At 39.2% G+C, this 13898-nt stretch overlaps 1 protein-coding gene across 1 annotated transcript in view; it reads left to right on the forward strand.

Annotated features, from left to right (window-relative positions):
* Positions 1-3637, forward strand: part of ATRNL1 (attractin like 1) — a 762129-nt gene extending 758492 nt beyond the window's left edge. The window contains exon 29 of the mRNA XM_072740185.1: positions 1455-3637. Coding sequence (XP_072596286.1) covers positions 1455-1579 — 125 coding nt within the window. The 3' untranslated portion in view covers positions 1580-3637. The remainder of the gene's footprint in view (positions 1-1454) is intronic.
* The last annotated feature ends 10261 nt before the right edge of the window (positions 3638-13898 follow it).

Genomic DNA, 13898 nt, shown 5'->3' on the forward strand with positions numbered 1-13898 from the left:
GTGTCTCTGCCTCTCTCTTTCTGTGTCTCTCATGAATAAATAAATAATCTTTTTTAAAAATGGGCAAAAGATCTCAACAGATACCTCAAAAAATACACATCTGACAAGTAAGCTTATGAAAAAGATGCTTAACATCATATGTTACCATGGAATTGCAAATTAAAACAACCATAAGATATAGTTACATACCTATTCAAATGGCTAAAATCCCACACACCAACACCAAATACTGACAGAGATGTGGTACAATGAATGAGAAGCTCTCATTCATTGCCAGTGGGAATGCAAAATAGCACAGCCCCTGTGGAAGACAGTTAGATAGTTTCCTTCAAAGCTGTTTGTGAATTGGAAATGTATGTCTATACCGCCTTGTTTATAATTCCCAAAAATTAAAAGCAGTGAAAATTTAATAGGGGAATGGATAAACAAACTGTGGCATATCCATACAATGGAATATTATTTAGCAACAAATATAAATGAACCATTGAACCAAAAAAGATATGATGGAACTTAAAGGCATATTATTAAGCAAAATAAGACCATCTGGGGCAGCCCAGGTGGCTCAGTGGTTTAGCGCCGCCTTCAGCCCAGGGCCTGATCCTGGAGACCCAGGATGGGTCTGCTTCTCCCTCTGCCTGTGTCTCTGCCTCTCTCTCTCTCTCTTTCTCTCTCTCTCTCTGTGTCTCTCATGAATAAATAAATAAAATCTTTTAAAAAATAATAGGACCATCTGAAAAGGCTATGTACAATCATTCCAACTATGTGTCTCCAACTATATGACATTCTGGAAAAGGCAAAACTATAGAGACTTTTTTAAACGATCAGTCATTATCAGAGGCTCAGGAAAAGAATAAGTTGGTAAAGCACAGGGGATTTTAAAAGTAGCAAAATTACTCTGTATGATACTCTGATGTTGAACATGTGACATTATGCATTTGTCAAAACCCACAAAATATACAATATAAAGAGTGAACATTAATGTAAACCATGGACTTTGCTTGATAATCATGTATTAATATTGGCTCAATTTTTCTTTAACCCTAAGACTGCTCAAAATTTTTAGAAAAATCTTAATACGTTGGCTTGTATTCTACAAAAATAATAGTAACACTGAAAAATCTGTGTACAGCTAGAACAAACCTGTGTTCAGGTGTGGGAACTAAGGTGTGGGAACTAAGCTGGTTGTGATGTTTTTGTCACACACTGATTTTGATTGTCGAAGGTCAGACAGATAATTAATTGTCAGATCCTCGTTCTTCTTCATGTGTGAAGATCATATGTCTCAGTTGAGAAACATTTTACATGATACATGATAACAAGCTACATGATAACTTCCAATAAACAGCTGTATGTTTGATGACTAAATATCAAACAATAAGAAATACGGTGCTAAGACACTGCATCCTGGAAATGGCTAACCAAATATTTGAATGATTTTTTTCCTCTTCTTTCAGGCCTTGCAATCGCCAGTGCCCTAATAGATATTTCACAGCAGAAGCCTTCAGATAGTAAAGACAAGACTTCAGGAGTCCGAAATCGAAAACATCACCTCTCGACACGTCAAGGAACTTGTGTCTGAGAAACAGAAACTCTCCCGGATATTCTGAAATGTTTGATTTTATAAATGACTTCTATTGAGGCTGGTCAATGGCCTCAGTTTTTATGGAGGCAAATCTCTGTATGGTCCCAGGGCTCAAGTACAGTTCCCTCGAAATGGGCAATGACCCGAGTGGCCAGAGAACGTTCGTGACTTTTAAGAAAGTAACGATATTGACGGTCACGGGCGATAAAGTCAGTTTTTACGACTCTCTTAGGCTTATCATATATAACATTAAATTACTCTGGAAAAAGATGTATATTGTTTCTTAATGCAGAAGGAAAATATGTAATTCATATAAACCAAACTGTTTATATCCCAAGACTTTAAAGAAAGACATTTTATAATGCCTGAATGATGAGAATTGTACAGTTTTTGCCTCATAAGCAAACTTAAATCACTTGTATATGAACAGGAAATGGACAAATTGCAATGGCTTTAAATGTTGTTTTATCTCACTGTAAATGTAAAAGCAAGATTTTGATTTAGTAGGATATAGGTAATGTATTTAAATATTCCACATGACCATATCATGTCCACACTCAGTTTGAGAATGTGACTATTTCCACCTAACTGGAACGCAGACCAAAATGAGTCCATTTGGATGGATGGTATGTGCAACTTCACAGGAGGTTTATTAGAATTCTGAGTGAAAAGGACATTCCTGTCGTCCACGCCAACTGCCTAACTCATTATCAGAGCTGATAGAGCATGGAAAAACCTGCCCAGCAATCTATTTTTCCCCTCTTTCCAAAAACCCTCCAATACCAAACCAGAAGAGAGCTGAAATAGTTATTTTATAGTGTGCAAGCTTCAGCTCCACTGTGGTAATTTTTTTTAATTGCTTAGGAATCATTGGATCAGACCTAAATGATCCATCTGCATTTCTGTAAGAACAGATCATCTTCTGTTGGCCTTCCTCTCCTAGCTGCTAGATTTTATCTACCTTTTACAAATATGGAAAGTATCTTAGAGGTGACACCGCCCCCCCCCAAGTTTTAATACAATCCAGGTTCCTTCTTGCCAACTATCCACTTAGAATATAAGTAGAGAAAAGCATTTGTTGGCAAGGAGCTACAGTATTCTTATTCCTGACATGAATACATTGGTGTCACGAGAGAAAGTTTCCAGTTTAAAAAATAAGTGCATCGTTGTCCACATTTAGTGTATTCTTAATGATTCAAAAATCTGAATTATGGCAGAAAGGAAAAATGATTTAAAACAGCTTTTGTATTGGAACATAGGATCATTTGTGTCCTAGTGTTGACAACGGTTCACTAGAACTCAGTAGCATTAACAGATCTTGTTTGGCTATATCTTGTGGCTACAGGATATATGTAGAAAGCAGTGACAGAGATCCAAAGCTGTTTCATACAATTAGCTTTGTTCACTCTGAAAGTCATTTAAATACAATTGGCGTTTAGTACGATACATGTACTTTTCATGTTCTTTGGATTTCTGGAAGGTAATGACACTTTACTGTTTACAGCTAATGCATAGTACTTGCATGCCGTGGTCGTGCAGTAGCAGAATATGACCCTATTGTGATATTCAATGTTTATTTCATGATGCCATTTATACATAGCTTCATTTGATGAGGATCGAATGTAATATGTAACAGGAATGATCATACAATAGGTAGTTGCATCGTATATAAGATTGCTAGGTTGCATCTAACCATGACTATCATTGTTTTGATAATTAGGCACTTCTTAATTATAGTATATATTCCTTATGTTGGCATGATAATTTTGCTATTTTCTATGCATTAAAAATAAGACTAATTCTTAGAATAATTTTATCTATAGCCTGTGGGTTTTTGGGAGAGGGGGGCGGGAGTGGAGCTGGTTGTTTTTGCCTCCCTGTGATATTTTCTCTCTCTCTCAAAAAAAGAAGTGAGCAAAGTTTGTAAATGTCTCCTAAAAACAATCAAGTAATTTTATTAGCTTCTTTTTGAACCCTTTAAATGTTGATTTTTCTCCTGGAAAAATAAATCGACAAAACTGGTGACTACAGAAATATAATCATTTAAAAATAAAACGATTGCCCGAATTGTTTTAATTCTCTAACGATTGTCATGAGAGAAGGCTTAATATAACAAAAACATGAAAGTGTATAATTGTATGTAGAATTTATTTCAGTTATACTTTTGGAGAGACCAAGCAAACAGTATTACTATGAAAAAATTGCCAAGCTTCATCCACCTTGAATCCCTCTGGGTTCCCAACACTTGAAAATTTGAATTTTAGAGAATTACAGGACATCATGCAATGTGAAGTTAAAGTCATACTGTATATGTCTGGGCCAAATATTGCTAACTCTGTGACTAATTATGCAATATCTTCTCAACTTATCAAAGCTTTTTACTGGCAGTAAAATTCTTCACCCTCAGGTGAAGTAGATTGAAAAGACCTTGGAGATTATCACTTTGAATCTGTGTCACGTTCTTTCTGTCCCCATATGCCAAACACTTTAAATCTAGATGCTCCTTTTTTTTTTTAACTTTTTAAAATCAATTCACAAGTATATGCAAATACTCTTCCAGAAGTATACAGTTGAATGACTGATTCCCTTGAAAAGTTTATCTTAATGGAATTTTGTACCTTTCAGTTTAGAGTAACTTTGAAAAGTCCTTTGGATTTTAGGATTTCTTGTTCTTTCAAGTATGAAAAGCTTTTGTTAAATAGAATGGAGTTTTAAAAATCTACCAAGGGGGCAGGGCGCCTGGGTGGCTCAGTTGCTAAGTGTCCAACTCTTCATGTCAGCTCCGGTTATGATTTCAGGGTCATGAGACCCAGCCCCGTGTCCAGCTGTGTACTCAGTATGGAGTCTGCTTGAGACTCTCTCCTTCTCCTTCTACCCCTCCCACTCGTGCTCTCTCTTTCTCTCTCTAGATTAATAAATTTAAAACTTTACCTGCAGACACTATTTGGACAACTAGAGAATTCTTGTTGAAGGAGATGTACATACTTACACCAATTTAATACATTTTAAGAGGATTGTGATTTTCATAATTGCTTTTAAGTAGAAATTTATTTTTAATGATGCACATAGACAGAAAGAGTCTACCACATACTGTTGTGTTATGTTTAGCAGGAAAACTTCCAATAGGACCTATTTCAATGTGAAATCAATACTTGCTGTGCTTCCCAAGAGCTCATTTTAGGGGAGTTCTGTCAGAAGCAGTGACTATATGGCTGTTGTTCTGCTACAAGGTCATTGAGAGTGTAGACTGCCAGACAGGCCTGAGAACGAATGCTGGAATCAACTTCAAGCCACATGGTGCTGGGCAAGTTTTGACCTCTAGAAGCATCAGACTTTCCATCTGTGAGGGGAAGTGGTGGTGCCCACCTTGCAGAGCTGTGGGGGGCCCAGAAGGTGATAACCATAAAGCTCCCACAGCAGGCCCTTCATGCAGTGTAGCTGGTAGCTGACCATCAAGGGGCTCCCAGGCCACCCTTTTTCTACCAACTCTTTTATGAACCCATCTAATTAATTTTTCATCCATCATTTCACCATAGCTGAAGGTCAAGTAGGTTTTTGCAGGTGAAAGTTTTATAGCAAACTTAAGTTCCTATATTTCTAGGGTATAGAGATTTCTAAAACAACTACTTTGATAGTTGAGTCATCAGACGCTTTGACTCTTTCAAAATATATACAACTTTAGTAGCATATTATTAAAAGGACTGCTTGATGACTATTAGTCAGGAACTTTGTCACTTTCACATTCAATCAGGCAAGAAGAAACTAGCCCTTACATTTGGTCGTACAGAGTACATATCTTTTTTTCATTAAACATAAAACTATGATTAGAAGAGTGTTTTATATAAAAGAGTTTAAAAAAATTAAAATTGATCAAATGAACAAATTCTCCCGCACACACTTAAGAACAAGTCGACTTCCAAAGCCCATTTGCCATTTTACTGCGGTGAGTTTGGAACTTATGTGATCGTAAGAATTTGTACAGATTCCTACTTTTACCTCTAGAGATTAAGACTCAGAAGGACTGGATTAGACCCTGGAGATTAATATGCTTACTAAGCACCTCAGTGATTCTCACCATTAGGCAAATGAGGGAGTCACGGGCCAAAGAGCTGCCTGTATCTACAGTTAGAAGAATTTCTTTAAATAACAAAGTTATCACTAATTCAAAATGCTTTAAATGATTTTCCAGGGAATAAAAGCCACCTGGTTGGTGTTACAGCCATGTTTTCACCATGTTATACCTTTAACAGTGTAGTTTTATCAAATTTTTAAAATTATGACTTATAACCATATCAGTATATATGTACACAGGTGTGCATGCCAGTGTTAAAACAGATTGTGTAGAAGTTCAAACCTGCTTTGAAGAGTCAACATTTTATGCTACAGTGTGCTATTAATCAAGAGTTTAATTACTGAAATAAAAACACCGGATCTTCCAACACTCACTGCTAAATACAGCTTTTTGTTTTGTTTTGTTTTTACCCTTCCAAAATCACACAGGCAATGAGTTCAACCCCTGAAAAAGACCTTCAGCCATCAAAGTCTGGGTCATAAAATTGTGTTATCAAATTCCACATTCAAAACACTCTATTCTCTCTTCCCCTCTTCACCTGATTTTCACTGGCCTTTTCTACGTGTTCTCTTCGAACGGCATGCTGAACACACTTGGAATGTTTCTGAGAATAGAAACAAAGCCCACAAGAGCCTGAGTGGCCAGGATTCCAGTTCTAACTGAGGGTCTCTGCCCCAGCCATGTGTTCTGTGTTTACAAACATTGGTCCTCCTGACAATAACAGTCCCCGTTCTGAAACTGGTAGCATCATGGCACAGCTGAGCAGTTTTCTAAGAAGTCTGCTTGTTCTTTGGCAGGCTTTGGGTTTTGTCCCCATGTGGCCATCTGGGTCCTCAATTTATGTTAGTGACATTGCTCTGCCGGGCCTCCGTCCGGGATTACTGAGCAGGAGCTGCCAGGGAGGATCCAAAACATCTCTCCTCTCTGAAACCCTCACAGGAGGACCAAGCACCTATGACCTGTCTTGGGCTCCGGGTCTTGGGCCTAACCCTGCAGCTGGCCCCACCTGTGCCCTGAGGGTAGATTGGTGGTCTCCTTCCAGGTAGCCCCCCATCACACCTCCCAGGGGTCAGGCCAGGGAAGAGGCTGAGATCAGGAGCCCCACTCTACCCTGAGAAACATGCCCAGTCTGGCCAGCATCTCCCAGAAGCCTGAGAACAGGCAGAGAAGCTTTGGTACAGGTCCTAATAGAGATGTGCCCAAAGCAGGCAGAGCACCGAGTGGATCTTGGAGCCCCATTCTTTTAAAACAAAAGGAAGAGCTTCTCTGAACATCTGAGCCTCTTACATGTTCTTCAGCTTTTTAATGATGAGTCAATGGCTATCAGATTTGCAGATTTCAGCTCAAAACTGATCTCTCTCTGCCCTGAAGAAGCTTCCTTGCAGAAGTCACCTGTGAGGGGCTGAGGTGAGGGGTGGCCACTCCTTCTGTGCGAACCACACAGCCCTTTCTCCCCCTCTCCCACCCAATCTGAATGGGTTTCTCTGCCTGCTTAGCACAACGGTGCCTGCCATAGCCAGAGCAGCCAAGATTTTTTTGAGCTCTATTTTCTCCAGCCCTACAAATGAAAGCAGCAAGTCTTAGCATTTTGCTTTCCAAATCTGAGACCACATTCCAAGCTTGGATGAACTTTTGTAAACTGTACCACCCCCCAGGCCCCTGCCCCGAGCCTGACCTTTCTGCTTCCCGGGGCTCCCACCCTTGCTCCAGGAAATCGTTCTGCCCCATTCAAGGATTCGTTGTAGAGCAGTCCTAATAGAGCAAGAAACCAACCCCCTCAAAGACCACTGCTGTCTTCTGCTAACCATCAAAAGTTCTCACCGATTTTATTTTTGGCAGAAGCGAAATTTTCACTCAGGCAAGAGAGCTGTTTAAGCATAAGCTTCTTTAAATCGGCTCTGTGTATGGTCAGATAGGAGACCCCGCTCCTGTAAATCCGCCTAGGAAAATAGCATTAGTGGGCAAATTCTTATATCAGTTCTTTGTGTGTCTATAGCCCTGGTTGCCGAAAGATATCTTAAATTTTGTGCTTTTGAGTTAACTTAGTCCTGTGTGAGGACACACTCGAGTTTTAAACATAAACTCAAATCACAGCTTTTTTTTTTTTTTTTTTTTGGTGCCTTGGGCCATTTGTCTTAACCATTTCTAAGTAACCCAGGATTAAAAAACTCACCTGCCTCACCTAGGTATTGTGATGAGTTTTTGTTGTTGAAACGGGAAGTGCATCAGAGTTAAATGTGTTCAACTTTTACTGTGAAAAGGCTCAGGTTAAATTCGGTAAATCACAAGCAACGATTTTCCCTTGAAGTTTTCCTGCTAACGCTAAAGTATATATATATATGTGCCAAAGCTCCCAAATAATCAAATTGCAGTAGGAACCAATGATACATGTTACTTGGTGATTCAGATTTGCGCTTTTCAGGATTTTTTTTTACATGTATCGTATGTATATTTCAAATATTACCTTCCTCAACTTTAAATGATAATTTTGCAGCAAATACTAATAGACTGTGTTAGATTTTCTTTCCCATCATCACACATCCTTCCTGACCCTTCAGTGACTAGTCAGCTCATTTTCCCCCAGCAGTAAACGAACATCTCATACCTCTATTGATGCTTGAAAAATAAAGAAATAACCTAAAATAGGTCTTGCACATCTTCGTTCCCTTGTGACGATGCACGCTGGCAGCAGTTGTCTTTTCCTTCAGATCAGCTTGTTTGAAATACGACGGCACTTAAAAGGAAGGCCGGCTGGAAGGACACCAATAAAAATAACAGCTCAGCTTAAAACAATTTGATTTCAACCCAAAATGGATTACCTTGCAACTCAAATAGATAATGGCAAGCAGGATATTCTACTTATCAAGAGTCTTCCTGGCTCCAGTCAGAACTCTGGGTTCATTTGAAGCTCCCTGCCTGGTGGGGATGAAAGAATGTGGTCCCTGGGACATTGATGTGCAGAGGGACTCTGGGAAGAGGGAACGAAGTTTAAGTATGCAGTGTCCACTTCTTGCTGATTTCTGAAGTGACAGCCCCAATTTAACTTTGGAATGCAAAAATTCAATCTGTATGGGCTGTTAAAGAAAACCACATTTCTGTGAGGGAAATCTACCTGATAGCATCACCTGATTTCTCAGAAGGCCATCCCAATGATGAGCTCCACAAACTAGACATTGGTAAAGACGTAAGGATGTGGTGTTTGTGCTTTTACACATAATGTACACTGTTTTAGGGACCAGATTTTCCTTTTATAAACCATAACCAGAGGATGGTTTGCGGTCGACTTTTTATTGGTAATTCTTATTTTGGATATATATTTATCCAAAAAAAAAATATATATATATATATATTTGCACTTAAATTTTGCACATTAGTGAATTGTGAATTATTTTGTCCTAAAGTGGAATGTCCAAAACCCTTGGGACAAAAACAATAACAATTTTCCTCCTCTATCAAAATGTTATAACCATGGTTATATCCTTCTATACTGCATGAATACAATTAATGATCGCCTTCTCCCTCTTCTTCCCATTCTCCTTCTCTTCCTCTCTCTCCTCCCCCTCCTCTTCCTCCTGTTGCTGCAGCTTCTCCTTCTTCCTTTTCTTTCTGTGCAAATTACTTTGTATAGATATTCTCTTTTTGTCTGTTTTTTTTTAATATAGATACTCTTAATGCAGTCTTGATAATTTCCATTATAATTTCCATTCTAAGGGATTATTTACAATATTTAATATTTGCAAAGATTATGGCAACATCAGGTTTATGATTCTGATGGAGTATAGGACAAAAAATAATGATTAATAACTTCTACAGAGTTTGAGGCCTATTATGACTGTTGGTATAAAGTTTAATTCCACTCATAAAACAAATCACTTCATGTCATTAAAAATGAAGTGCAAGTTTCCAAAATTGGGTCTTAACCTAAGCGTACTATCAATCTCAAATGGCAGCACCGTTTGGGCATTTTGTGCTTTATGTTATATGTACCAGTCTGTATAAACCAAAAACATCCAAAGAAATGGTGATAGGTGAGTCAATGTTGTCAATTTTTTTCAAAGTCTATTGAGGACGTGTGATCTAGGGGTTAACATGGAGACCTGGAAAAACTAGAATAAAACCAAGATGCTATACTTAGCTGAATGACCTCACCATGCTTTATTTACCCCATGTAGAAAAATGAGGACACTGCTTCCTTCCTTCCAGGGTGCTTGTGAGAAATACACTCAGGGTTTTCAGAGCCTCAGATCCAATCCCATACATACCACTGCCATTATCAGAAGGCTGTGCACATGGCACTGTGGATAATACGCCTTACATTATGATAACACTTGATTTCCTAACGCTGTTAGGAAACGCTGGGCTATCATTCAGTGTTTTCTAGATTTTATAGGTGGAAAGATCTATCATATTTCACCAGCCTGCCGAAGCTACTGTAACTGTTGTCTCAGTATTCAAAGGAATGAATGAAGGAGGTGCCATATCACGGTTTGAATTTCCATGTGTAGCTGGATTCTCTGAAGTTCAATACTTAGGAGCCTTCTGTTCCAGCATTAAATGATAAAGTTACTCATCCATACTGAAATATCTGAAGTTCTATCAGATAATTACGAAAATGAAATATTCTACACAAAGCACTAAAATTTGTATCTGAAAGAATAGCTCATATTATTCCTCAATCAATATTGGCATATGTAAAACACTTTTAAAGCTCTCAACAAAATAATAAACTAAAACATGTTCCTCTCTTCCTGTTAGTCATTATCTATATATTTTTCTTTTAGATAAACAATCTACGGTGTGTTTACCGAAGCTTGCACTGATATTCCCCAATAGTGTTTGCAACTTGAGTTTTATTCCAGCAGCTACACGAAATGAGTCCAGAGCACAGAGCAGGCATGTCCCTCTGGAACCTGAGATTATTTGTTCTCTCACTGTTCTAAAGGTAATTAAGGAGCATTGCATGTTTCTCAATTAATGATTTCTCATTCAACAGGGGATCTTTGATGCTAATTTGTTTTAATCAGGGCAGAGGCTGCTCAAAAACTCTAAACAATTCAGTGAAGAGGAACTAGGAATTTTTAATCAAGTGGAAGAGATTTAAATGCTATGAGGGACACATCCATCATGCACTTTCAATTCCTGTTCATTTAACTATGTTCTTTTACATTTTATAAACTGATATGAGAATTATTAAATAGAGCTTATTGTATTGCATATGACCATTTTCCTTATGTATTTGTATGCATGTATAATGGATGTTGTCCATTTAAAGCCTACTCACATACAACTTTCATTTCTCTCCATCTAGAATGTATTTCTACATCTATCTTACACTCTTATTTATTACATATACTTGTAAATGTAGAAGATGGATATGTAAGGGCATATTTACATCTCTGTACCCAAAGAATAATGGAAGATATATTATGACTGAGCATTAGGTTTAAGACATTCTTTCACCTCTTGGACAACTGTCCTGAGTGGCCATTCATAACCTGAGCTGCTAAATCAAATTGCATCGCGTACATGAAACACTTAAAAACTATGCAGCCGTTGCACCTGAAAAAGGCATTACAGTATGATTGGACCTTAGTGTATGGAAAAGATGACTTCATCAGGTGACTGTCTCTCATGAAAGTAAATGCTCAAAGTAATGAAGTCTAGAGGTGGTCTCAGACTTGCCTCTGTTTTCCCCACTGCTCAGTTTCTGACCATCTCACTCTGATGTGTTTAAATCAAGTCTACTTTGCAGGAATGCCAATCATGTGAAAATGAAGTTTGTTTGGTTTTTCTCCTTCCTCTAACTGAAATCTAGAAAAAAAAAAATCTCAAGAAATGCTCGAGAGGCCTAACTAGTTAAATACTTACTGGTTCACTGTATTGAAATAGGTGGGAAAACGAACTTTTTTTTTTTTCAAACTAGTGGTTCTCAAACTTTAGAATAAATCAGCATCACCTGGAGGGCTCGTTAAAATGGATTGCTAGGGCCCCCTCCTAGAGCTTCTGACTCAGTAGGTCTGGAGTGGGGCTTGAGAATTTTCGTTTCTAACAAGTTTTTGGATAATGTTGAGGCTGGGGCTGGTGACCTCACTGGGAGAACTCTAGTTATAAACAAATCAGGATGAGGTGGCCATGGTTTGAATGCAGCACGGGGCAATGCCTCTGCGTTCTCCATATATCCCAGTGTGTTTTTCATGTGTTCTCTGCCAGGAAACAGGCAGGCCTCGTGTGTCTCTGAAGTGGCCTCTGGGTGAATTTCTGGACCAGTTGGACAGGGGCTAGTGCTGCACTTGGACAAAGGAATGGCATTCATGCCTACATTTTAATTCATAGAGATCCCCTGGAGGTTTGCTGGAGTTACAAACATTTGAAAACAAACTTTTGAATGGAAATAATGATCTAGTACAGCTGTGCTAATGGGCAATGCCAGAAGCCAAACCAGCTTATAAAAAGGTACACCAGGATGCCGTGTTTTCCAACTTTGCTGATAATAATGATCTGGGGCTCTGTCAGGCACCTGTATTTTTAATAAGGGCTCCAAGTAACCCAACAGACATGTTTGGGGGACTCTACTTAAGGACCCAATTCTTTTCCCTTAGAACTATTCTTTATAATGCTACTAAAATTGCCTATATAGAGCTTTGGTGGAAAGCCCATTCATAAAGCCTCTGTCTAGGGCACCCCTTGCACCAGCTGACCTCGTTTGTTTAGCTTTTCCTGACACGGGGCATGATTGTGTTGGTAGGCAGTGAATTAGCCAATGTGTCTCTCAGTTGAGTGCAAGTGGCAGATGTGGGAAGGAACGTCGCACACCATGCTCCTCCCCCAAATCTGCCAGCGATGAACACATAACCTTCAGACAATGGCAGGAAGAATGATGTCAGAAACTCCGACAATCGTCCCCTTACTATACTACCTAATGCCAGAAACATTTCTAACCAAGGGGGACATAGTCTCTTTCCTAATGAGCAATCAAATCTTTTGGAGTTATCATGGTTCTCCCATGTATAGAAATGAGCTCTACTCCGCTCTGCTAGAGGCAGTCTCAGACTTTCAGATGCCCATGACCCCCTGTGCCCATGAGTCAGCCCGGTTAATCACACAATCGTCCTGCATGGTCATGGGCTGGCTTCAGACCTAATCATGTCATATTATTGGGTCACAAAAGTGCTAGTGATCTAATCGAAAGTGACTTTGCAATTACAAGTTACATCTTGATGTGATCATATTGTCAGTATTCCACTTTGCTGGGACTTACAGACCTCCAGACTGAAGTTGGAATGCTTTTCAAAGCTCAGTACAAACAGTCATCAGAAAGGTGGTCAGGGCCCTTGCAATGATTCGCTTGCCCACGTTACTACTTAGTTTGGATAGTGTTATGCACACCACCCTCCCCTGCTCCCTCCACGCCCTTTACGGGGCAATTCTCACGTGCTGGGTTCCGCCTTGCACCCTCGCTCACCAAGCCCTATCTGGGGTTCTAAGTTCTCAAAAAAGAAAGCACGGGTTATAACGGGTGCTCCTGGCTTGCACCAGATCAAATAACAATACAGGTTGCAATGAAGGGCCCTCAAATCTTTCCCTGGCTCTGTAGGGCTGCTACCATAAGTACAATCTAAGTTAGGAAGTCTTTCCTTATACAGGTCCCACAAGAACAGAAAGTGAGCATGTCCAGGGAACTAGTCAGGTTCTTTCTGTTTTTCAGTCTCATTTTTCTCACCTGTCTGCTGAAGGCCCATCTCTGGACCTGATGGCTGGTTCTCTCTGAATTCTTATGGGGTGACAATGTGACTGTGCTCGCCTGGATTACTGTGCCTTAGATTTTCATGAAATCATCCCTAAGAAGGCTGTGTTAGAACCCACCAAGTGATCTCAGTTTCACAAAGAAACACATGTCCTTAAAATGGCACACAAATTATCATAGGCATTTACAAAGTCAAAGTTTGGGTTCAGCGGTTGTGGACTGCTTTGGTTACACTGTGGATTGGTAGGGTAGCATATTGAGAGAAATGGGTATACTAGCCTTTTCATTTCCTGAGTCTTTTCTAACAGAGATCCTTTGAACTGTACATTCTTCAAATATTTTTTATTCCCCACCACCAAAACACTGACTTCTTATTTTATTCCTCCATGAAGCTTAATTTCTACCCAAAGGACAGTGTATTGTGACTTTGTTGTTCTGGCTATGTGTCGAAACTTCATTGCCTCTAAAGGGACCTTATGAAGTACATTCTTTCTACTCAG

This window comes from Vulpes vulpes, chromosome 15, assembly GCF_048418805.1.
Source record: "Vulpes vulpes isolate BD-2025 chromosome 15, VulVul3, whole genome shotgun sequence".
In the NCBI taxonomy this organism is placed as follows: domain Eukaryota; kingdom Metazoa; phylum Chordata; class Mammalia; order Carnivora; family Canidae; genus Vulpes; species Vulpes vulpes.